Genomic DNA, 25675 nt, shown 5'->3' with positions numbered 1-25675 from the left:
AAGAAAGCTTTTCAGATTTTTTTATTGATATAGATTGATACATTCTGAGACTCTCAGTCTAAGAGACTGCTGAAAAATCACAAAAGAAATTGAGCCAAAAATGGACTTTTTGCTTATTTTTCTGATTTGACATTATATATCTCTGGGTGTAAATTAGGTGGCTCTGAAAAACTGCTTTTGTTTTGATCCCAATCATGTCAACTGTATCTGAGAAAAATTGTGTTGATATGACAAAGCAATCAAAAGTTATAGCATTACAAAAATTATTTATCATAGTGTCCAAAAGACTCTCCAAACAAATAAAACAATAATTGCACATAAAAACTAATTACACATGCAAACACAACAATGACTAAAGGTTTGCATAGCATGCAGACATGATTTTAGTAATGAGAGTTCACAGAATGAGTTTCATTCTGTGTCATTTGAGTCATCATTGATTCTGTGTCATGTATTTGGCGCCATCTCCTGGTGGCCATATGTAACATTGTGCTTCATGTGGATTATCTAATGATCTATGCATCAGATTATTTTATGTGTGGACTCGTTTAAAAGATAATCACCTCCTCTAAGTAATGGTATGTGATATTTTATGTTGCATTTATTCGTGAAGTTATAAACAAAAACGCAGCATATAAGCAACACCAACATAATTGTCAAAGACATATACTTAACTATTACTCACTATATTTTTGTCTGTGTCTAAATCCCCAAATCTATGAAACTGCATTCATAATGGGGTTCAGCTGGACTAGACACACCCATGCCTGATTACTGCCAGCCCTGTTCAATCAAGTCAACGCCTAAATAGAACTTTTTCAGCAGCATGAAGTTGGCTGAAAGGTCTCACCCAGTAGCACACTATGCCAAGGTTGAAAGAAATTCCAGAAATGATGAGGAAAAAGGTGATTGAAATACATCAGTCTGGGAAGGGTTCAGGGCCACATTAACCCAATGGGCAACATGGGCTGCAGCCCAGGGCCCCACCACTAGGGGTGGCCCCAGGTACACGAGATAAAATATGAATTTTAATATGAATTGTGTAATTTCGCCATCAAACTCTGTAAAAAATAAAATAAAAATAATAATTCTAAACAATTTTCCTGAACACTCTTGCCACTCTTAGTCTGTTATTGTTTGCAAAAATGAGTAATTCACAGCGCTCCCACCTCAAAGACGCAGATTGGTTTGAGCTAGAAATTGACATGTCACTCAAACTAAGGGAACAGTGTTTTGAAAGCGCAATTGTTTACATTCTTCGGGGGAATTCAACCTACAAATGGCTTACTTATTGTTGGCTACAATTGTCTCTGCGATAAGAGACATTATTTTAATATCGGAAAAAAATCACACAAGGATGTTGGTTCACATTATAATAATATGTATGCATATGCATTACCTGTCTGAATTATCTCCATACTATTAGCGCTTAGAATTGAATTCACCCTTAAACCGGAGAGAGTTTGTTTTCGGAGATCAGCCTAATCAATCAGATGAGGACGTCAGTGAATTGTAACAGACTGAACTGTACGATGACAATGTAAACAGAGCTCGATGATCCCCTGCACCTTTTGGGTTTCAAAGACTTATTTGAGGGCTTGCTTTCAAGAAGACCATGAAGAGGGCACTTTAAGTCATCTGATGAGTGGTGAGTGTCATTTAATTTTATGTAGATCTCTGCTTGACTGTTTTAGTAGTTTTAACATGATTGCATGTTAAATTTATCTATCCTCACTGGCATGGAATATTTTTGTATGTATTCCGCAGTCTAAACAAAATTATTTCTGTATGTTACATTCATTCTAACGGCCATTCAAGGGCTGATGTATTTACTATTTGTTCTTTATTGGACAAGCTTCGACATATGAGTAATTGGCGGGTCTTCTTTGATCATATACTGCAGTGGTTCTCAATTTTTTCGGGCAAAGTTTAAACAAGGCAGGAGAAAAGGCAGAGGAAAAGAAATTGCACACATTGGTTCTTATGTTTATTCACTATTTTTGTTTAATGTGTGAAATTGAATTGAAAGTGAACGAGATTTGTGGATGGGTCAGTCTTCCGTGACCCCTTTGCAATACCTCCGCGCCTCACACTTTGAGAACCACTGATTATACTGTATGTTGGTAGTTTGCGACTCTCTGGGTCATGAGCGAATGTTTAGGGGTGTGGCTCATGAATATTAATTAGTTTATTATGACGTTGGTTAATCTCTGTAGAGCTGTAGATCATGTGACTTAATATTCATGAACTAGCCCAGGGCCCCTGGAAGGGTTACAAAGCTATTTCAAAGGCTCTGGGCTTGGTGCTGTTCCAAAGAACCACAGTGAGAGCCATTATCTCCAAATGGAGAACACTTGGCACAGTAGTGAACCTTCCCAGAAGTGGCCGACCTTCCAAAATTCCTCCAAGAGCACAGAGACGACTCATCCAGGAAGTCACAAAAAAGCCTAGGACAACATCCAAGGAACTGCAGGCCTCTTCTCGTATCAATAAAGGTCACTGTTCATGACTCCATTATCAGAAAGACACTGGGCAAAAATGCCATCCATGGAAGAGTGGCGAGGAGAAAACCCCTGATAACCCAGAAGAACATTAAGGCTCGTCTGAATTTTGTCTGAACACACCTTGATGATCCTCAAACCTGTTGGGAGAATGTTCTGTGGACTGAGGAGTTGAAAGTGGAACTGTTTGGAAAACAGGGGTCCCGTTACATCTGGCATAAATCAAACACAGAATTCCACAAAAAGAACATCATACCTACGGTCAAGCATGGTGGTGGTAGTGTGATGGTGTGGGGATGCTTTGCTGCTTCAGGGTGACTTGCAATAATTGAGGGAAACATGAATTCTGCTCTCTACCAAAAAGTCCTAAAGGAGAACGTCCGGTCATCAGTCCGTGAGTTGAAGCTCAAGCGCAACTGGATTATGCAGCATAAAGCATAAGAGTAAGTCCACCTCTGAATGGCTCAGAAGAAGCTAAATTAAAGTTTTGGAGTGGCCTAGTCAAAGTCCTGACTTGAACCCGATTGAGATGCTGTGGCAGGACCTTAAACGGGCAGTTCATGCTCGAAGACCCTCCAATGTTTCTGAACTAAAGCAGTTCTGGAAAGAAGAGTGGGACAAAATTCCCCCACAGCGTTGTGAAAGACTGATCTCCAGTTATCAGAAGTGTTCGGGTGCAGCTGTTGCTGCTAAAGGTGGCACAACCAGCTATTAAGTTTAAGGGGGCAGTTAGTTTTTCACATGGGTGATACAGGTGTTGGATAACGTTTCTGCTTCAATAAAAATATATACAGGTGCATCTCAAAAAATTAGAATGTCGTGGAAAAGTTCATTTATTTCAGTAATTCAACTCAAATTGTGAAACTCGTGTATTAAATAAATTCAATGCACACAGACTGAAGTAGTTTAAGTCTTTGGTTCTTTTAATTGTGATGATTTTGGCTCACATTTAACAAAAACCCACCAATTCACTATCTCAAAAAATTAGAATACATCATAAGACCAATAAAAAAAACATTTTTAGTGAATTGTTGGCCTTCTGGAAAGTATGTTCATTTACTGTATATGTACTCAATACTTGGTAGGGGCTCCTTTTGCTTTAATTACTGCCTCAATTCGGTGTGGCATGGAGGTGAGCAGTTTGTGGCACTGCTGAGGTGGTATGGAAGCCCAGGTTTCTTTGACAGTGGCCTTCAGCTCATCTGCATTTTTTGGTCTCTTGATTCTCATTTTCCTCTTGACAATACCCCATAGATTCTCTATGGGGTTCAGGTCTGGTGAGTTTGCTGGCCAGTCAAGCACACCAACACCATGGTCATTTAACCAACTTTTGGTGCTTTTGGCAGTGTGGGCAGGTGCCAAATCCTGCTGGAAAATGAAATCAGCATCTTTAAAAAGCTGGTCAGCAGAAGGAAGCATGAAGTGCTCCAAAATTTCTTGGTAAATGGGTGCAGTGACTTTGGTTTTCAAAAAACACAATGGACCAACACCAGCAGATGACATTGCACCCCAAATCATCACAGACTGTGGAAACTTAACACTGGACTTCAAGCAACTTGGGCTATGAGCTTCTCCACCCTTCCTCCAGACTCTAGGACCTTGGTTTCCAAATGAAATACAAAACTTGCTCTCATCTGAAAAGAGGACTTTGGACCACTGGGCAACAGTCCAGTTCTTCTTCTCCTTAGCCCAGGTAAGACGCCTCTGACGTTGTCTGTGGTTCTGGAGTGGCTTAACAAGAGGAATACGACAACTGTATCCAAATTCCTTGACATGTCTGTGTGTGGTTGATGCCTTGACACCAGCCTCAGTCCATTCCTTGTGAAGTTCACCCAAATTCTTGAATCGATTTTGCTTGACAATCATAAGGCTGCGGTTCTCTCGGTTGGTTGTGCATCTTTTTCTTCCACACTTTTTCCTTCCACTCAACTTTCTGTTAACATGCTTGGATACAGCACTCTGTGAACAGCCAGCTTCTTTGGCAATGAATGTTTGTGGCTTACCCTCCTTGTGAAGGGTGTCAATGATTGTCTTCTGGACAACTGTCAGATCAGCAGTCTTCCCCATGATTGTGTAGCCTAGTGAACCAAACTGAGAGACCATTTTGAAGGCTCAGGAAACCTTTGCAGGTGTTTTGAGTTGATTAGCTGATTGGCATGTCACCATATTCTAATTTTTTGAGATAGTGAATTGGTGGGTTTTTGTTAAATGTGAGCCAAAATCATCACAATTAAAAGAACCAAAGACTTAAACTACTTCAGTCTGTGTGCACTGAATTTATTTAATACACGAGTTTCACAATTTGAGTTGAATTACTGAAATAAATGAACTTTTCCACGACATTCTAATTTATTGAGATGCACCTGTATATTTGAAAACTGTATTTTGTGTTTACTCAGGTTGCCTTTGTTTTGTTATATCTTGTCTGAAGATCTAAAACAATTTAGTATGAAAAATACACAAAAATAGAAGAAATCAGGAAGGGGGCAAATACTTCTTCACATCACTGTACCTACATGCATTGGAAAGTAGAGTTTCTAAGCTTTTAAATTATCCCCATTTTGTTTTGGTCAAGACTGTAGTTATTTAATCTTTTTACAATTATTTTTTTTCCAAGTCAAAATTGTCATGTGGTGTAACCGTCCAGAGACGGTCTCATTAAAAGCTGAAAGCTTGAAAAACGAAATGTTGGCATGAATAGTGCAGAATAAACTTCTATTAATATTTCTTGAAAAAAAAACAACAACTGTGTTTTACAATACTCAAAAAAACTTCTGTCCATCAAATCAAAGTCATGTGGTCCATAAATCCAACAAACATGTAGGATTTATTTTGTTGTTCATGTTGACAAAAAACATAAAACAGAGAAGACCCCTTTAGTCCCTCAAGACTGAAGTTTAATGTTTATTTTTATTTATTTATTTGACATTTTTATGAAAACGAGCATTTTGTTCAGGTCATAAGGTGTAACCCTGAGAAAACTTCATATTCTTGACACGCAAAAAAATATTTGAAAAATATGTTTTAAAACTTTAATGATTCAGATTGGTACACTTTAAGGTTCAAGGAAAGTATTTTAATACCTTTTACTTGGTTACACCAAGTCATTAAATTACTTTTGTGTTTCAAAAATGTGTGAAACAAAATTGGACACAAAGATTACATTTCTACAAATGTGACGTCTGTTTTAAACTAAATTTTTTTTTAAAGATTTCTCATTTTTATCAGCTCGGACAACCTTATTTGTTAATGAACCTATGAAGCGTATTTTTGATTTTTTTTCCCCTTTTTCTCCCAATCTGGAATGCCCAATTCCCAATGTGCTTTTAAGTCCTCGTGGTGGTGTAGTGACTCTTGCCTCCGCGTCTGAGACCGTCAACCCGTGTATCTTGTCACATGGCTTGTTGAGCGCGTTGCCACGGAGACATAGCACGTGTGGAGGCTTCACGCTATTCTCCGCGGCAACCACGCTCAACTCGCCACGCGCCCCACCGAGAACAAACCACATTATAGTGACCACAAGGAGGTTACCCCATGTGACTCTACCCTCCCTAGCAACCGGGCCAATTTGGTTGCTTAGGAGACCTGGCTGGAGTCACTCAGCACGCCCTGGGATTCGAGCTAGCGTACTCCAGGGGTGTTGGCCAGTGTATTTTAATACTGAGCTACCCAGGCCCCTATGAAGTGGTTTTTTTTTTTCTTCAAGTGTAAAGAATCTCTGAAATGATTTGAGCAAATCAAGTATTTTATATATGTATATGCAGTAAAGCTTATTTTTGTCTACTTTTAGCAATGCACAAGCGCATAGACACCAATTATTATTATTTATTTATTTATTTTATTTTATTTATTTTTTTTTGTTTCATTTTCTGTCCTTTATCTGCAATTCCTATGGCAAAAAAGGCCATGTAACACCACCTATATATTATTATCCAGAGTTGCTGATATTCTATCATTGTGTTAGTCCTTGCAGGGTTTTGTAAATGAGCGATGCAGGACCTCTTAAATCCAAACAAAGCCTTTTATGAAAAAGAGAACTTTCTATTTCTTTCCATGGACATGTGTTGAGTTACTGGAGACGAAATTCCAATCTAGACGAATGAAAGAGGCCCAAGGTGGTATCCATGGCAACCAGACTCCTCATTGTTGTGTGAATGTGTGTCTGAAAGTGTGTGAATGCATGTTTGAGCTTTGGTCTGAATACTTGTGAAAGCCGTCCAGTAATGATCTCTAAAAGTCAACCTAACTCATGCACTTTCCCCAAATGGATTACTGCGGATGGTTGTTTTAATGAATGAAACCTCTAAAAGTCTCTCTGAATAATTTCATACTTGTTTCTTTCTCATAACAGAGTAAACGCTGATAGAATTGTATACACTGAGTGCGCTATAAGTCACTTTGATTAAAAGCGTCTGCCAAATGCATAAATGTATTTAAATGTAATTCTGAACAGAGGTGCGCATATGACGCAATAAAATCGGGCATTATTTACTCACCCTCGTGTTGTTCCAAACCATATGCTGAATTTTTGAAGAATCTTTTTGCAGCTCGTTTCCATACAACAGATCATAGGTATGACATCTGTCCTGGTCCAGAAATGACAAAAAAAAATGGAAAACCTGAAAACATAAAGGAATTTTAAATTGGGGATTTTCAGGCCTGGCAAAGTCATGGATCTTTTTTTAAATTTTTTTTTATAGTGGGACGAGTTGAAATAAATTTTTCTGGTATTCAACATTATGCAATACATGGTGTTAGTGCTGTGATGATTATACAATTTTGCTGACAATGAGTTGTCTGTTTTAGAGCTTTCATGATTAATTGTCGTATTTCTTAAGGTGCATGTGTGCTTCATACACCTTAAAACCCCTTAAACTCTGGCGCAATGTTTCACACTCAAATTTAAGAGTTCACCGTTCACACATACTGTGGAATAATTGCAAAAAATTCTCATTTTTCAGAAAACCCCCCAATTAAAATAAAAAGAATCCCATTTATTCATAAATAATATTGTGTGTTTATAATTTTATGATAAACAGAAATTGTAAAAAAAAAAAAAGTTTGTTGTTGTTTTTCCTAATTTGTAAACATGTAATTCTGGTTATGTTCACTCTACCTCACTTTAAAAAGTTTCATTTTATTCCACTAGGTGGCAGAAAACACGAAAAAAACATTTCTCTATCACATTCCATCACAATATACAGATCTGAAATGTAGGTGGCGCTCTAACGTATTTTAGCCCTCACAGATGTGCTCGTCCATAGACATTCAGTCTAATTTTCAGTTCAAGCACCACCCTCATTGTTTCATTGAATATCTGTGATATTCCTGATAACATTTTTATCATCAATAGTTGAAAACATATTTTTCTGATGATTTGTTTTGCGTGCTTTTCCTTCTGGATGGCATATTTTGTTCTGGACATCTAAGATATAACATGAGATTATTCACACAAGCAAGCTCACAGACAAGTAAACAATGGCTAATTTTTAGAAAACTCACTAAGGTAAAAGAAGATATCAAGTTTTTGACTATTTGGGGATTACAGCAGCAGTTATTGGAGAATAAAAGAGACGTTTGTATTTGACGAATTACAGAAATCATATTTCACTTTGTAATTCTTTTGAAAATCTTTCGCACTGTGGTATCAGGACAACATAATAAACTGTACAGTCACATTCCTGAGAATGAGTGCTTTCATTAGATATATGACATGTACTATGTGAAGGATTGTTATTTTCATATAAATATTTCTACCCCATTACCTCTAGGGGGTGCTAATTTGTGATACGAATGGTTTCAGGTCTTATTTTAAGTAACATAAATGCAGAAGTGATGTTTATCTCTGACAAGTTCAGATTCTAAGCTTTCAAATGACGCCTCATATGCCTGACTTATGTAAACGGAGACTAACGTTTTAAGCTTAAACTTTTTTCACGACAAAATATTTCTAAATACTTAATGTCTCTTTGTTCAACTTCAGTTTTGGTCAATTTTACATTTACACTTGTTTTTGGAACTCCTATATTATTATTTTTGTCTTTTTTTAAATAAAAAGTAAAATATACATTTTTATATATTTATATTATGCAATAGTAAAATATTTCTGTCCTAATTCACTTTCACACGTCATTTTAACGCTCTTTGATTAAACCCATGAGCCCTTATTTCTCATGAAGCAAAACCTTTAAGATTTCGTTTCATCATCGTATCACTCCACAGAAATGGAGTACGCATGTGTATTCTCTGCGTCACTTTGTGTCATTAACACTGCGTATGTGAACCTGTTATGATCGGAAACATTTGCCATTAAACGATAATTTAAAGTGAAGCTGGAGCTCTTTGCGTTCACTATCAAAGTTTATATTTGTTTGTTTATATTTTTGCGGAAGTTTGCCGCGAGCCTCTGCTGATGGTGCGTGCATCAGAGCGCTAGAGAAGCGCTTAACGCACTCTTCCGGACAGGAGCTGCTCTGTATGACGTGTGCGTTGCAGCTCAGTGACACTCGGAGTTCAACTGAATGACACAAAAGCGCCGTTTATGGCATTTATATAATTTCTTAAAATGTCCATATTAGGGCATTAAAATGTGATTGGAATTTGAAGTGCACAATAACCGTGGTTAGATCAAATAACCACGATCCGACGATTATTCGGTAATCACGACAGGCCTGCATGCTGTCGATTGAGCTTAACTTGTACTGAACATGGAACATTGCTTTTGATGAATTCAAGTATACGTTGCATTCTTAGCATTTATAGTGAGCATTAGCATAAACCGTCAATGTCTTCGGTTATAGCAGAGCTAGTTCATGAGGTAGTTAAACTGTTGACATGTTCATAGCTAGCTATCTGAATATAAAGGAAACTATCACCCTCTGGAGGACTGAGGTTTGTTACAGCCACAGTAACGCAAAAACACACACGTACAGACAGGTATTGCGACGCATTGGCCAAGCATTCGCAACTACGTTTGCGGACTTAGGCCAGAATCATACACTACCCAACTATTAAACACTGATGCACTGAAAATACTTCGCATGGTTCCTATTTTCTACTTTTGTCACCCATTTTTTGGATGTTTACTTGTATTTTCATCTTCATTTTGGCCTCTTTTAATGTCCCATTTACGTCCTTCAACTCTTTAGAAAGAACTAATCTTTTCTTAGCTGTACAGTGTTCGGTGTGAGCAGCCGTTTGAAACTCCCCATGCCACTCGGAGCTTTTTATATCACGTCTGCCGCCAATCCTCGTTAAGAGAGGAAAAAATCTCCTCATTAAGGGCATCTAGTGTCTCGGAGCGAGTCTTTTTATGGAGGTTTGAGTATTAGTTTAATCCTGAGTGTCAAAATATCTCTATATTCTCCTTTTGAGTATTTCAAGCACGCTTTTAGTCGCAGCTTTTTCACTCCCTGCAAAACGCAAACGCAGCACTGCTGATTTCTCTCAGCTGATTGAAAGTGAGATATATGTTCAGTGTAGAGAGAGTGATGAATTGCTCATGGTGATTGAATGATGGAGAGAAGGATTGGGCACCTCAGAGATTGCTCTTAAATCTATCTTTCTCTATTCTACTGTAATTTATTGCAGTTTTCTGATGCCTCCAAGTTAGAAAGCATCTTCTAGAAAATCAAATGCAAGATGTAGGTAGACGCAAGTGACCTTAAAGGTGCAGTAAGCGATTTATATTTTTATTTATTTTTTCTTTTTTCATGGAAAGGTATGCAAAACATTTTCCTACTCCCTGAAAGATATGAATAAAATAAGTGTCATGAGATATCTCACCAGACACAAAAATGTGTCCGCGGTCTGCAGACAATGAAACTTTCTGCCTGTCAATCATTTTGCACGTTCTCATAGTATTGTGGTTGTAGTGAATTATTGTCATAATGCAATTTTCATGCCATGTTGCTCATAACAGTTGTCAGTTGAGGGCGCTGTTTTACTACTGTTGTTTTTAACAACCGTTTCTGCTCTCAATAATGCTCATTTTGTTATCTTTGGAGTGCGGGGTTTTGGAAAGAGGGAACTTGGCTAATCCAAAGGCTCAGTCTCATGGAAGTAGAGCGGCTGAAATCGCTTACAGCACTTTTAACTTAAACTGTAGTTTTCTGGCTTTAAGTTCATGTCCATTTTAGTCTGTCGTTGTTCTGAGCAGTTAATGCAGTGATTTGATGCTCTGCATAGTAGATATGGGATGAATATATATATATATATATATATATATGCAGCTCTGGAAAAAATTAAGAGACCATTGCAAAATGATCCGTTTCTCTGGATTTACTATTTATATGTATGTGTTTGAGTAAAATGAACATTTTTGTTTTATTCTATAAAGTACTGACAACATTTCTCCCAAATTCCAAATAGAAATATGGTCATTTAGAGCATTTATTTGCAGAAAATGACAAATGGTCAAAATAACAAAAAAGATGCAGTGTTTTCAGACCTCGAATAATGCAAAGAAAACAAGTTCATATTCATTTATAAACAACAAAATATTAATGTTTTAACTTAAGAAGAGTTCAGAAATTATTATTTGCTGGAATAACCCTTGGCATGCTCTCTACCAGTCTTTCACATTGCTGTTGGGTGACTTTATGCCACTCCTGATGCAAAAATTCAAGCAGCTCTGCTTTGTTTGATGGCTTGTGGCCATCCATCTTCCTCTTGATCACATTCCAGAGGTTTTCAATGGGGTTCAGGTCTGGAGATTGGGCTGGCCATGACAGGGTCTTGATCTGGTGGTCCTCCATCCACACCTTGATTGACCTGGCTGTGTGGTATGGAGCATTGTCCTGCTGGAAAAACCAATCCTCAGAGTTGGGGAACATTGTCAGAGCAGAAGGAAGCAAGTTTTCTTCCAGGATAACCTTGTAAGTGGCTTGATTCATGCGTCCTTCACAAAGACAAATCTGCCCGATTCCAGCCTTGCTGAAGCACCCCCAGATCATCACCATTCCTCGTACAAGGTTATCCTGGAAGAAAACTTGCTAAAATAGGCAAATAAAATTAAACTTATACCAAAAATCAAGTTTTGCTTAATATTCTGTGACCCATTTAACTTTTTAATATATACAAATTATGCATCACTTGATTTAAATATGTAAAAAAAATTAGATTTATTTTACAAGAATAGGAAAGATGATGTAATTTGGCAATTTTTGTGAAAGTGTAGTAGGTGCAAAATATTGTGTAAAGTCAAAATTATTAAATGGAACTGTAGTCATCAATTATTTTTGTTGAATCTCCCCTCTCTCTGTCAGCGACTGTCACTCATACTGCTGTCATGTCACTCTGACAGGTGTTGGCATCTTTTGTCATTTTGATCATCTGTGACGGGCACACGTGCCCAGACACACAAATGAGCTGTCAGTCTCCAGCAGCAGCACTAAACACATGAACAAAACATCCTGAACACTGTCATATCTTCATTCATCTTCATATTGTCATCACTGAGATCTTTGCAAAAAAAAAAAAAAAAAAAAAAAAAACACGGCTGACTTGTATTGGTTTATTTTTGTGGTGCTGTTGATTTTGAGTCTGACATGTTTGAAATATAGTCGTCTTTCCTTTGTTGACATATGACGTTTGTGCTACAGACATGAATGATACTTCAAATCGTGACTTGTTAACGAGAAGTGTTCGTTGGACATGAACCAGGGTAGTGCCAGTGTAAATACCATGGTGTACGAGTATGGTAATCATTCACATGTACGCCTCCCTGTCTGTGGTGGTTTCGGCTCTGATTCAAGACTAAAATATCTTAAAGTTGTGTGTTTGGAGAACATCTGGAGTGTGTGTGTTTTTCGTGGCACAGCTGGCTCGGCTGATGTTGTGCCAGCCAGGTTTGAATTTGGAGAAACAGAGATGCCCTCTCTCCATCTGTCTGAGGGTGGTCGAGGGGTGGGTGTGTCACGTCACAGACGGTGTCTGGGTCGTTTGCCCTATTTTTGTCCTCTAATGATAAAGGAAACATGCACATACCCTCCACAGCACTCATCCGAGTAGTTCTTGTTTATCAGCGCGAAAAATGAATGAAATATTTAAAGCAGGATGTCAAACGAAACTTGAGACTCTACTCTTTACAACCAAACAGGTTTCAATTAAAAACGTAAAGAGATTTCTTACCAGAGGCACTTTTGTTGCGTCCATAGGAGTGCTTCAAGGAAATCGACGTCATGCTGTTGTGTCACGTGACTCGGTGCACAAGAATTGAACCCTTAAATGACAGTCTAGAATCTCGTGAACAGTATTCAGTCGGTTTTTATTCATTTAAATTATGCGTTGCGTATAGCCAATCCAAAATAGCGAGTCCTCGCATGAGGCCGCGGGGTCACACGTTTAAATGTAGTCATTTAGCACGTTTGCATGCACATCAATACGCTGATTACTTCCAAAAATCAGCTTATTTAAAAACAAAATCTGGCAAAGCAAGAAATATGTGTTTACATGAGATTTGAAATATTCGTGTTATTCTTGCTTTTGACGTGAAACCGTGAAGAGTCATGCTCAACACGTGTTCACAAGTTCGAATCCCAGGGCGTGCTGAGTGATTCCAGCCAGGTCTCCTAAGCAACCAAGTTGGCCCGGTTGCTAGGGAGGGTAGAGTCATATGGGGTAACCTCCTTGTGGTCGTTGCACTCGGTGGGGCATGTGGTGAGTTGTGCGTGGATGCCACGGAGAATAGCGTGAAGCCTCCACGTGTGCTACGTCTCAGCGGTAACGCACTCATCAAGCCATGTGATAAGATGCGCGGATTGACGGTCTCAGACGCGGAGGCAACTGCGATTCATCCTCCTCCAACCGGATTGAGCCACCACGAGAACTTGGAGCACATTGGGAATTGCGTATTCCAAATTGCGGAGAAAAAAAAGATATTAGTTGACGAATATTTTCTTCACTCTAAAACACTGTTAGAGCAATAAGCCCCAAGCGGCTGTGCACAACTCTGCGTCGGGCCTAACACCTCTTACAGTATTTGCATTTAAATTACTGTAATGCTTGTTCATATGTTCGTTATTTTACGTAAGTATCCAACTTTTTCCACCAATGGGACAACTTTACTGCTGATGTAACGAAGGCTGTCTTGGTGGGAAAATCTTATTGTAACCACAAAAATCATAGCCCACTTTTCACGATCCAGTCAAATCTCATTGGGTAAAATCAAATCCCACCCTAAAATTTTTCCCTTGATTATTCTGTGTCTCTAGAAAATAGACAGATTATTGAAGTTAAATTTGGTGCAAATTTTTTAAACAGATGTGTAATCGCAACATTTTCAAAATCTTACAAGCATTAAAATACTTTCAGTTGAGACATTTAAATAAGTTTTTGTTTTCTTTGTACACAGCCTTGAGACTCCCGATTTTCACCTTTTCTTGGTAAGAGCGATATCCAGCGGAGAAACACGGCTATTATTTAATCCAGCGGTGATGTGCTAATGTTAGGGATGGGAGGATATGTCGAAGATGGATATATCGAGAATCAAAAATTATGAACCATATCATGGCATAACTCAGATTCAAAATTTGCATTGTTTTCTGTCCATGTGATCATAAATGAAATGACCTGTCAAACATCATAATCTCTCTTATCGCTTGATTTAACCACTACTGCACTTTTTCTACAGTGTTTACAGGGTTCACACGAGGTCCTTAAAGTGCTTGAATTTAGCTTTTAGAAATGTAAGTACTGGAATACCTGGAAAATCACCTTGTGTTGATGAAAAGTGCTTGAGCTTAAAATGGATCGCTTCCTCCGTGTAATGTGTGTCCATCAAAGATGAGGCGACTCCACTTTCATTGAATAATGTGTCTTAATATGATCTGTTCTTTACACTCAGATAAAGTAGTAGAAAGAAATATAAATTTTAATCTCATGCAGCATGGATGCGCTAAAGAAACTCGTTGATGTTTGCTGAACCGGAACACTGTGAGCCACTCATTGAACTCTTAAAGTGACAGTAACCTTTTTAGTGTTTCTGATACAAATGAATGTAAACTCAATGTTATTACTTGTAAATTGTGCACATTATTTCAAACAGTGATGGCTCATATCATTATTATATATACCATTTCATGATATAATATTAATGTAATGTAGAATTTTTTTATTTTTACAAAGTTAAAATGTGATTAATATTAATTAATATAATTTTTTTGTATTTTTACAAAGTTAAGTTTTGATTATAATGATGAGAAACAAATTATTAAAATATAAATATACACTTTTCAGGACAGGTTTTGTTCAGTTTTATTGCTTATTCTGCACCTGATCAGCCTGAATGAAGCATACTGTTTTTGAAATCGTATTTGTTTGTGATCTTTTCTTATAGAGAAACTCTTATTATTTAAACTTTGAGCATTTATATTGTGCATTAATTACCTTTATTTTGATGAGAAATTATAATGAGCATTTTTTCAGAAAAAATAATCTGTAATATTTTGTCATTTAAGTGTTATTATAGGGAATCGAGATTATATTGAATCGTGTGCGAACCATATTCTTCCATCTTCAGCTGATGTGCATAAATTCACTCGTTCGACCTCATTTAATTTGGGCACAAACTTTAACATATCCTGCACGTTTGCCAATTTATGCCCAAACTGCAGTGTTTGTGTAAAGTGCTGAAGAAATGGAAAGAAATTATGAAACCTCCAGTGGGGCTGTGTGTTTTGGCTACAGTTTGGACTCGTATAGTGTGTGTTAGCGAGTAGCGGGTTGTTGATTTCGTGAGAGGTTTCACTGATGTCAGGCGCAGGGGGAACATTGTGTTATTTTAATGTGTAACATTCTGTTTATCTCAATCAACAAACCATGCAGAGTTCAAGCAAAAGTCTACTTGGATTGATTTATGCTTCAAATATTTAAATACGTTTTAATATCTCAGCTTTCAGGCATACATTACTTTTAGTCAAGCATTACTCTTACTATTGCTCATACTTGGAGTCTGTGATTTTAGGTTGTTTTGTCTTGGGCCATAAGCAGCCACCTAGTTACCATGCAGATTTCCCTTTCAACTGCATAGCAGCATCCTGGAAACATTCCACAACATCCTAGCATTGTGTCGGGCGACTTTTGCATTGACAAACACTCAGATGTTCTTCAGGAAATGTTAAAGCAGAGTTTATGTTGCATATCTTGTCCCATACATTTTCATTTGTAGAGCTCGTTTCTGCATTATGAAAGGTTTGTCCATGTCGAGTGATTTTTGGTTTGAGTGTCCAGCTGGTTTATTTCTTCACTGGTGTCTGATGCCAGGCGCAGGTCTTTCACCCTGTCCTGTGATACAGTGAACGATGGCTCAAGGTCTCTTCAGATCAATGTTTAATCAACACGTTATGTCTGTGAACACGTAGCCCTGCGATCCGGGCCTGAAACATTATCCTACATTGAACATTGTTCAGGAAAATTACCTTTAGTCCAAAGACACGGTCAAGGGTATCTAGGCATCCTTGTAGCATGCATTTGTTGCAATTATTTTTCAGTGCCAACATAAAATCAGCATGCACCCTATATGTTCCTGGTCTTATTGTGCACGATTTGTCATGCACGTTATTCGAAACTAAACAAAAACATTCATATTTATATAGGGCTGCACAATTTGGACAAAGTCATATTGTAATTATTTTGAGAAATGATTGCAATTTATTTATTTACTTTTATTTGTTTATTTAATGTATTTGTTTTGACCGTGAACAGCAAAAGTGTCACTTTATTGAGCAACCAATTAGACTCAAGTCCAAAACAATTTTGTTTGACTTTTCCTAGAATTGCAAACTGAGCATAAATCTTGCACCACTCAGATTTAGGAAACCATAAAAAAACTGAAATAAATCGGTCAAAAATGACCGAACAGCCCAGGAAGGTTAATAATCGCACAAGGTCATATCGTGATTTCGATTTTATTTTGATGAATTGTACATTATTTATATATATCTTGAATGTGGTATGTAGACCACTTTACGTGTTTGTTGTGCATAAGAGTACAGGGACTGTAGCTTTTAAATGACAGCCATTATAATTTTTTGTTGTCTCTTGCTAATATATTTGTCTTGCGCACAAGGTGTTAGTCATACAGTCTCCCATTTAGATTGTAATTTCAGTGTGAAGCAGAACCCCATACAGTCATTGTTGTGAATGCCACACAAACACTAGATAACACATGGGTCTTTCCATTGTTTCCACAGGCGTTTAAATGCTCACCGGGACAACATGGAAATGAGACCATAATGTGACCTGTGATATGCACTCTACGATGTTCAAATTTCCTGTTGCACTCATGCTGGTTCACTGGACAGTTTGTGTATCGGTGCAAAGTAAATTTATACACTGACGTCAAGAGAATAATTAGCAAGGGTGTGTGATCAGTGTAAAATTGTCTTTTGATGAAAATGTCCTTTTAGAATGTGCAAACACTCTGACTTATAACGTTTTAGTTGACTATAAAAACATTGTTAGTTCATTGTTAATATCTTGCAGTATTTTTTCTCATCAATTTTTTGGCAAAATTTGTATTTTTATTAAAATTGAATTGTTGTCATGATGCGTCTTTTTACATATGTTAATTGTTGACAAAAAAAGTTGGTTACAAGATAAATACTGTGTGTTAGAGCAATAAGCCACGAGCGGCTGTGTGCAGTTTTGTGTCGTGCCCGACAACACCCACTGATTGCGTTAAAATGACTATAATACTCATTCGTATGTTTGTATTTTACTACAGTATCAAACATGCATCTTTAAGGTTTTTGAAACTAAACAATTATTTTTATAAATGCATTTCTAATATTGTGTGTTGTATTTGTGTTTTGCAGGGTGAGGAGGGACCTCCTAGTCTGGAGTATATCCAGGCCAGGGATCTGTTTCCCCAGAAAGATCTAGTCAAAGAAGACGACAGTCTACAGGTTTGTACTTAATTTTGCTTTTTTGTCTTATGCGTACAGTTGAAGTCAGAAGTTTACATACACCTTAGCCAAATACATTTAAACTCAGTTTTTCACAATTCCTGTTATGAAATACCTGCATTTGGATGAGGAGCTTGCGAATAAGGAGCTGGATTCAGCCTTGTCGCATTTGGCGGATGGCGGATGCAAATTTAACACCCTGGGCTACTGTTTAATATACACTATATTGCCAAAAGTATTCGCTCATCCATCCAAATAATTGAATTCAGGTGTTCCAATCACTTCCATGGCCACAGGTGTATAAAATGAAGCACCTAGGCATGCAGACTGCTTCTACAAACATTTGTGAAAGAATGGGCCGCTCTCAGGAGCTCAGTGAATTCCAGCGTGGTACTGTGATAGGATGCCACCTGTGCAACAAGTCCAGTCGTGAAATTTCCTCGCTACTAAATATTCCACAGTCAACTGTCAGTGGTATTATAACAAAGTGGAAGCGATTGGGAATGACAGCAACTCAGCCACGAAGTGGTAGGCCACGTAAAATGACAGAGCGGGGTCAGCGGATGCTGAGGCGCATAGTGCGCAGAGGTCGCCAACTTTCTGCAGAGTCAATCGCTACAGACCTCCAAAGTTCATGTGGCCTTCAGATTAGCTCAAGAACAGTGCGTAGAGAGCTTCATGGAATGGGTTTCCATGGCCGAGCAGCTGCATCCAAGCCATACATCACCAAGTGCAATGCAAAGCGTCGGATGCAGTGGTGTAAAGCACGCCGCCACTGGACTCTAGAGCAGTGGAGACGCGTTCTCTGGAGTGACGAATCACACTTCTCCATCTGGCAATCTGATGAACGAGTCTGGGTTTGGCGGTTGCCAGGAGAACGGCACTTGTCTGACTGCATTGTGCCAGCTGTGAAGTTTGCTGGAGGGGGGATTATGGTGTGGGGTTGTTTTTCAGGAGCTGGGCTTGGCCCCTTAGTTCCAGTGAAAGGAACTCTGAATGCTTCAGCATACCAAGAGATTTTGGACAATTCCATGCTCCCAACCTTGTTGGAACAGTTTGGGGATGGCCCCTTCCTGTTCCAACATGACTGCGCACCAGTGCACAAAGCAAGGTCCATAAAGACATGGATGAGCGAGTTTGGTGTGGAAGAACTTGACTGGCCTGCACAGAGTCCTGACCTCAACCCGATAGAGCACCTTTGGGATGAATTAGAGCGAAGACTGCGAGCCAGGCCTTCTCGTCCAACATCAGTGTCTGACCTCACAAATGCGCTTCTGGAAGAATGGTCAAAAATTCCCATAAACACACTCCTAAACCTTGTGGAAAGCCTTCCCAGAAGAGTTGAAGCTGTTATAGCTGCAAAGGGTGGGCCGACGTCATATTAAACCCTATGGATTAAGAATGGGATGTCACTTAAGTTCATATGCGTCTAAAGGCAGATGAGCGAATACTTTTGGCAGTATAGTGTATCTGCCGACTTCCCAGATCCATGGTTATGCCATTTACCGATATTGTCAATCATCGTTTGTCAATGAGTGTCGAAATCGGCATCGGGAGATTTGTAAGATATGGTCGATATACGATAACATCGTCCTATCGCCCAGCCCTAGTGCAAGATTTAACCCATTGGAAATTGGATGGTGTGAAGTGTCTTTATATGACAGGTGGTTGAAAATGACGTCAGCTGGAAAGACGTTTCAGAGGTGCAAGATATAACGTTTTGATAAACTAAATTTCATTTTCGTGAATAACGTGCACTGATGAATCATTCGCAATAAGACTGGGAACGTGTATTCAGAAAGTAAATAGTGTCTATTTTGATATGCCACTTATAGAATGCATATAAAATTGCCATTATGGAGTATTATTATCATCGATTTTTACGTTATCTCATTTGAGACTGTCAAATCAGAGAGGCTGCTTGCAGAGGTTTGGAAAATAATGCTGATATTTCTGTTGTCTGTTAGACAAGAACTCTCTGACGTCCACTTTCTCCGAAGTGCTCACCATCAGCCAAAGTGACGCTTGTGTGAAATTAAATTAAAACACTGGGCTGAGCTCCAAAAAATGGTAATCAGATTATACAATTTGCTCATAACAGTCAAAGGCTGGTTTGAGAGATTGTTTATCAATCTTGCCAGTTATCACAAGAGGATCACTTCCCAAGATTTTAGATAGTGAGAGCGGAAATGTTTTAAAACATTATCGTTGAATATGATTGTCATGATTTTGTTTTTTTCAGCAGAATTTGCTTGGTGGCCCGTGTAAAGGCCAAAGTATTTCTGCGTGCCGCCATGCCTGACGTAAATGTTGTCATCAGTGCAGTACTATTTTTTTAGATATGCAGACAGATGATGCCGTGTTCACGTTGTTTTGAAGCCTGTTGCATCTAAATGCAAACTTCATTCAAGAACAGTCTGAACTGCTCTAGTGTTTTGAGTTTAAAGAGCCAGCGTTCTCTCATGCCAACTGGTCTCCAGGGGTCTGCCCAAAAGATCCTGTTTACACCGAGCTAGTGTGCCAGCTCCCAAACCACTGGCACAGATGGCATCATGGGAGGAAGGAATAGGAAACAGAGATCAGAAGAAACGGCTCTGCTTCTCTTGGTTTAAAGCAGAAGCCAAGATGACCACCTTTAAACGGCATCCAATTGAGAGGCCTTTGTGAAAGTAATTACGTGCTTCAAGAATTTATGTTGTGGAATAGTAAGAGTATGGTGAGAATGAAACTCCAGACAAAAGTGTTGTTCCTTTACGCAATCAAAGACTGCTTGACGCATTCACATAGATACGCATGGCCAAAGATGCAAAAGGATCCGAAGTCTAATTAAGGTTCAGAATGTTTTGTTAGTTTGACATATGATCTAGATTGATAAATCAGTCATTTTAACAACAGGAGCTTTTCACCAATGGGCTAAACGATTCTCGTTACAGTATTGTGCCGTTCCGTACCGATCCAGGCTTGTTGTAGACAAAACTTGCCCACAGTTGGAGTCATACTGTTGTTGGCGCAACAGTTGCGTGTGCATGCGACGCATAGAAGCTCTGGTGATTCCAAATGGTCACAGGATCAAGTCTGGCCTCCCATCATTTCCCAATCCCATTTCTTTCTCTTTCTCTAGCTACTTTTCTGTCTCTCTTGACCCTCCTATCCAATAAAGCCCATTATAAACATTAAACGCGGTGTTCTTTCTCTCTCCAGGTTCCATTCCCCATCCTTCAGGGCGAGTGGGTGGAGTTTTTGGGTCATGCAGACGATGCCATCATTGCGATCTCCAACTATAGACTCCACATCAAGTTCAAAGACTCCATCATCAACGTAAGACCACCAATCAACGCAAACATGACACATAAAGTTTGCACATAGTAAGAAAGAGAGAGACCTATAAATAACACAAATGGAAATATGGGAATTACAGTGTCCAAAAATGGTAAACAAAATCAAAGCTATCTTCAGACTGAAATCCTCACCGTAAAGTATTAATTATAGTTCTTTAAGGGCTGAAACGCTGATGTCTCATCCATTTGCATTTTTCGTAATTACATTGGCTGCTAATGGATCTAGTGTGACCGTTACATAACCGACAACTGACAAATAGTTGTACATGTTTGTCGTTTCTCCCCGTGGTATTCCCGTTTAAATGCCTGTCTGTCTTTTTGGTAAGTGGCCCGGATCACTTTCCCCTGAGGAGACTGATAATCGTGATGTCACGCATGTCTGCTGTGACAATTCAGTCTGTTGACATGTTCACACATCAGGCTAGAATCTTAATGATGCTACCAAGAATGATTTGCGCAAAGAGCACTGGTTGATCCGAGTGCGTTACAGCATCGGTTTTGAACTCATCTGACCTTAAATTTAAGGGTCACTTTCACTGCCTAAAACAATGAACCCTTTTCCAAACCCGGAAATGTAAAAAAAGGTCCATTCTAGGCTTTTTAACCCATATTCGACAGAAACTTTCTCTCTCTTCCTATATTTTTCTACCTTTTCATTATTTTATTTTAGAGTCTCTTCATTTCCATTTTGTTTTTCCTCCCTTCCTCCTCCTCCCTCTCTTTCTTGTCTGCCTCCTCTTTCTCTTTTCCTCTTATCTGCCTCCTCTTTCTCTTTTCCTCTTATCTGCCTCTTTTGCATTTTTCTTCAACTTCTTACTCTCTTCCTTTTCTTCATCATTACTCTTCTTCCTCTTCCTTTGCTTCCTCTTTCTCTATTCCGCCACCTCTTGTTTTCCTCTTTCTTCAACTTCCTACTCACTCTCTCTTCCTCCTCTTCCTTCTCTCCCTCCGTTTTTTCCTCTACCTTTTCAACATCTAACTCCCTCCCACTTCCTTCTCTTCCTCCTCACCTTCCTCTTTCTTTCTTCCTCTTTCTCTTTTACTCTAACTTCTTACTCTCTCTACCTTTTCTTTATCCATTACTCTTCTTCCTCTTTTTTCCCCCTCCTCTTCCTCTCCCTCTGCTTCCTCTTTTCCTCCTCTTCCTCTTTTTGACCTAATGTTCTTCTTTATTTCTTTCCACTCCCTCTCTTTATCCTATTTCTCTTTTCCTCTAACTTTTCTCTTTCCCCTTTTCCTCTCTTCCTTCTCTTCCTCTGATTTTTTTTCTTCCTCTTCAAAATCTTACTCCCACTTCCTTCTTTTCCTCTTTCTCTCTTTTCCACCTCACCATTCTCTATTCTTTCTCTTCCACTCCCTCTTTCCCTTTTCCTGTTTGACTTCTCTCTTTTCTTCATCCATTACTCTTCTTCCTCCTCTTTCTTCTCTCCCTCTGCTTCATCTTTTCCTCTTCCTCTTTTCCACCAAATCTTCTTTTCCAATAATCTTCCTCTTTCTTTCTCTTCCTCTTTTTCTCCTTTCTCTCTTCCTTTTCTTCATCATTACTCTTCTTCCTCCTCTCCCTCTGCTTCCTTGTTCCACTTTGTTCAACTCTTACTCGCTCTCTTCCTCCCTTTTCTACCTGTTCCTCTTCCTTCTCTTCCTCTGGATTTTCTCTTCCTCTTCAACATCTTACTTGCTCTCACTTTCTTCTCTTCATCTCTTCCTCTTCTCGCTCTCTTCCTTGCATTTCTCCTCTTCTCTTCTTCCTCTAATCCTTCTCTTTTCCTTATTCCTCTCTTTCCCTCTGCTTCCTTCTCTTCCACTTCTCTCCATTCCTCCACCTCTTATTTTCCTCCTATTTCCTCTTCCACTTCTTACTCACTCTCTTCCTTCTCTTCCTCTGCCTCAACTCCTCTTTCTCCTTTTTCTCTCAAACTCTTCAACATGTTACTCGCTCTTACTTCTCCTCTTCCTCTCTTCTTTCTCATCCTTATAATACTCTTCCTCTTCTCACTCTCTTGTATTTTTCCTCTCCTTTTCTTCCACTCTTCCTTTTATTCCTTCTCTTCTTCTTCTTTCACTCTTCCTCATCCCTGTCTGTCTGTGCTGATGTTGTAGATGTATCCTGGTGTGGACAGTGAAATATCTGTGAGTAATCCACACACTCCTCCAACCTTCATCCCTTCATTCTGTCTTTATTTATGTTTATTTATGTATCTATGTCCCCTCGTTATGGTTTATTTCGATTTTTTTTTTTTTATTTACTGTTTCTCAAACTGGATTGTGTTAACATTAATATACAGTACAAGCTATGTATTATATAGATTATTAATTACATCACACTCTGGAATACATAAATGTGACTGGCCAACGGTGCCATTTTGCAGTCAGATATTTTTTTATAATTCTAAACTGTATAGAGAGAGAGACTATGTTAAAAAATGTATTATTCGCAATACAAAAAACATTGAATTGATTACTGATATTTAATCCAAACCTTAGTTGTATTTCAGGATTTGGATTTGTTTTTCTAGCTAGATATAAAAGGCATTGCTATCTAATAGTAACATTATTTCAATAACATAAGTTATGAACAAGTATGAAAACAACTGAAGTGTTTAATCCTGCAACTGATGACCACGAGATACATTTAAAACATTTGTTGCAGGTATTTGAAGTGGTTGAATCAGTCATGTGAAGTAGTCTTCTGGTCTCTGATTGGCTGATTGTGTTGTGTGCAGGTTCCTCTCAGGCTTATAGAGAGTGTGGAGAGCAGAGAGATGTTTCAACTACACATCATCTGCAAAGACTCCAAAGTAGTGAGGTAACACACACAAACACACGCACACAGACAGACACATACAGAGACAAAAACACACACACAACCACACAGACACAAAAACACACAGACAAAAACAAACACTGACAATCACACACACGCAGACACACACACACACACACACACACACAGAGACAAACACACACACAACCACACAGACACAAAAACAAACACATACAACCACACAGACAAAAACAAACACACTCACAAACACTGACACTCACACACACACAGAGACACACACACAGACAGACAGACACACACACACACACACACGTAGACACAGACACACAGACACAAAAACACACACACACCACACAGACAAAAACAAACACTGACACTCACACACACACAACCACACAGACACAAAAACAAACAAACACATACAACCACACAGACAAAAACAAACACACTCACACGCACACACACACACACACAGAGACACACATGCAGACACAGAGACAGACACACACACACAGACAGACAGACAGACACACACACACACACACACACACACACACACGCAGACACAGAGACACACACACAAAACACATACACCACACAGACAAAAACAAACACACTCACAAACACTGACACTCACACACATGCAGACACAGACACAGAGACAGACACACACACACACCCACACACAGACAGACACAAACACACCCACACACACGCAGACACAGAGACACACACACGCATACAGCCACACAGACACAAAAACACACACACACGCATACAGCCATACAGACAAAAACAAACACTAACACAGACACACATACAGACACACAGACAGACAGACACACACACAGAGACAAAAACACACACAGACACAAAAACACACACACACATTCAACCACACGGACAAAAACAAACACACTCACAAACACTGTTACTCACACACACGCAGACACAGAGACAGACATGCATACACAGAGACAGACAGACCACACAGACACAGACAGACACACACACACGCATACAGCCACATGCAGACAAAAACAAACACACTCACAAACACTGACACTCACACACGCATACGCAGACACACACGCAGACACAGAGACACAAAAACACACACACGCATACAACCCCACAGACAAAAACAAACACACTCACAAACACTGACACTCACACACACACACGCAGACACTTTGCATAAATTTGCATTAATGTAATATAAAAAAATTATTAGATTTGATTTAAATTGTAAAGTGTTTATACTTCATTTACTTTATACATTCTTCTGCCTGAATTTATGCTAATTTCAATAAAGCAGTCATAAAAATGTTGTTACTGTAATGTGAATTTAATAAGAATTGCTCAAATAATCAACACATCACAGTATTATGGGAAAAAAGACAAAACCTTTATAATTAACATTAATCGTAAAAATAGTGGAATAGTGTCAATCCTGTAAATTTTCGGTCATAAAAAAAATGTATCAGCCAAAATAAACACATCGGTGTTCTTATTTTGAATGTACTGCTCTTTTTTTCTTTTTTTTTTCTGCCGTTCTCATGTGAGGAAGTCGCTGTAATCTGTTTTTATTTTTTCCTTGTGTCAGGTGTCATTTCTCAACGTTCAAGCAGTGCGAGGAGTGGCTGAAGCGTTTGAACAGAGCGATCGCACATCCGGCCCGTCTCGAGGATCTGTTCGCCCTCGCGTATCACGCCTGGTGTTTAGGAGGGAACACGGATGATGAAGATCAACACCTGCACCTCTGCAGACCAGGTACACGATCTCTTCATTTCTAGAGACTTGTTGTTGTTTCTGTGCAGGTAATAATGTAATTGAATTCAGATGTGCATATTAAATGGAAGTCGTCATGTTGGTTTGTCTCAGGTGAGCATGTGCGTCACAGGATGGAGGTGGAGTTGAATCGGATGGGATTTGACATGCAGAATGCCTGGAGAGTGTCTGATATCAACAACAACTACAAGTACGACTCTTACCAAATACACTAGAACACATCCCATAATACACACTTAATATAAACAAATTCTCTGGCTGTTGAATTACTGTTAGTGCTGCCAAAGTTAACATAGCTTATGAGAATAATTACATTTAAAGCAGTCATATCTTTTTATCATGGTTACAATGTGG

The 25675-nt window shown here is 38.8% G+C and overlaps 1 protein-coding gene across 6 annotated transcripts in view; it reads left to right on the top strand.

The window, feature by feature from the left end:
- LOC127423130 (myotubularin-related protein 4-like) overlaps positions 1-25675 on the top strand; it is an 86852-nt gene that overhangs the window by 36811 nt on the left and 24366 nt on the right. For 5 of the 6 annotated variants that reach the window (XM_051667233.1, XM_051667242.1, XM_051667251.1 and 2 more), the window contains 6 exons: positions 17318-17407; positions 20609-20725; positions 22846-22875; positions 23469-23551; positions 25137-25303; positions 25415-25511. In XM_051667233.1, the coding sequence (XP_051523193.1) occupies positions 17318-17407; positions 20609-20725; positions 22846-22875; positions 23469-23551; positions 25137-25303; positions 25415-25511 (584 nt within the window). The remainder of the gene's footprint in view (positions 1-17317; positions 17408-20608; positions 20726-22845; positions 22876-23468; positions 23552-25136; positions 25304-25414; positions 25512-25675) is intronic. The other variant, XM_051667224.1, reaches the window with a different exon arrangement.

This window comes from Myxocyprinus asiaticus, chromosome 3 (assembly GCF_019703515.2).
Source record: "Myxocyprinus asiaticus isolate MX2 ecotype Aquarium Trade chromosome 3, UBuf_Myxa_2, whole genome shotgun sequence".
NCBI lineage: Eukaryota > Metazoa > Chordata > Actinopteri > Cypriniformes > Catostomidae > Myxocyprinus > Myxocyprinus asiaticus.
This window is presented reverse-complemented; position numbering and strand designations above follow the sequence as displayed.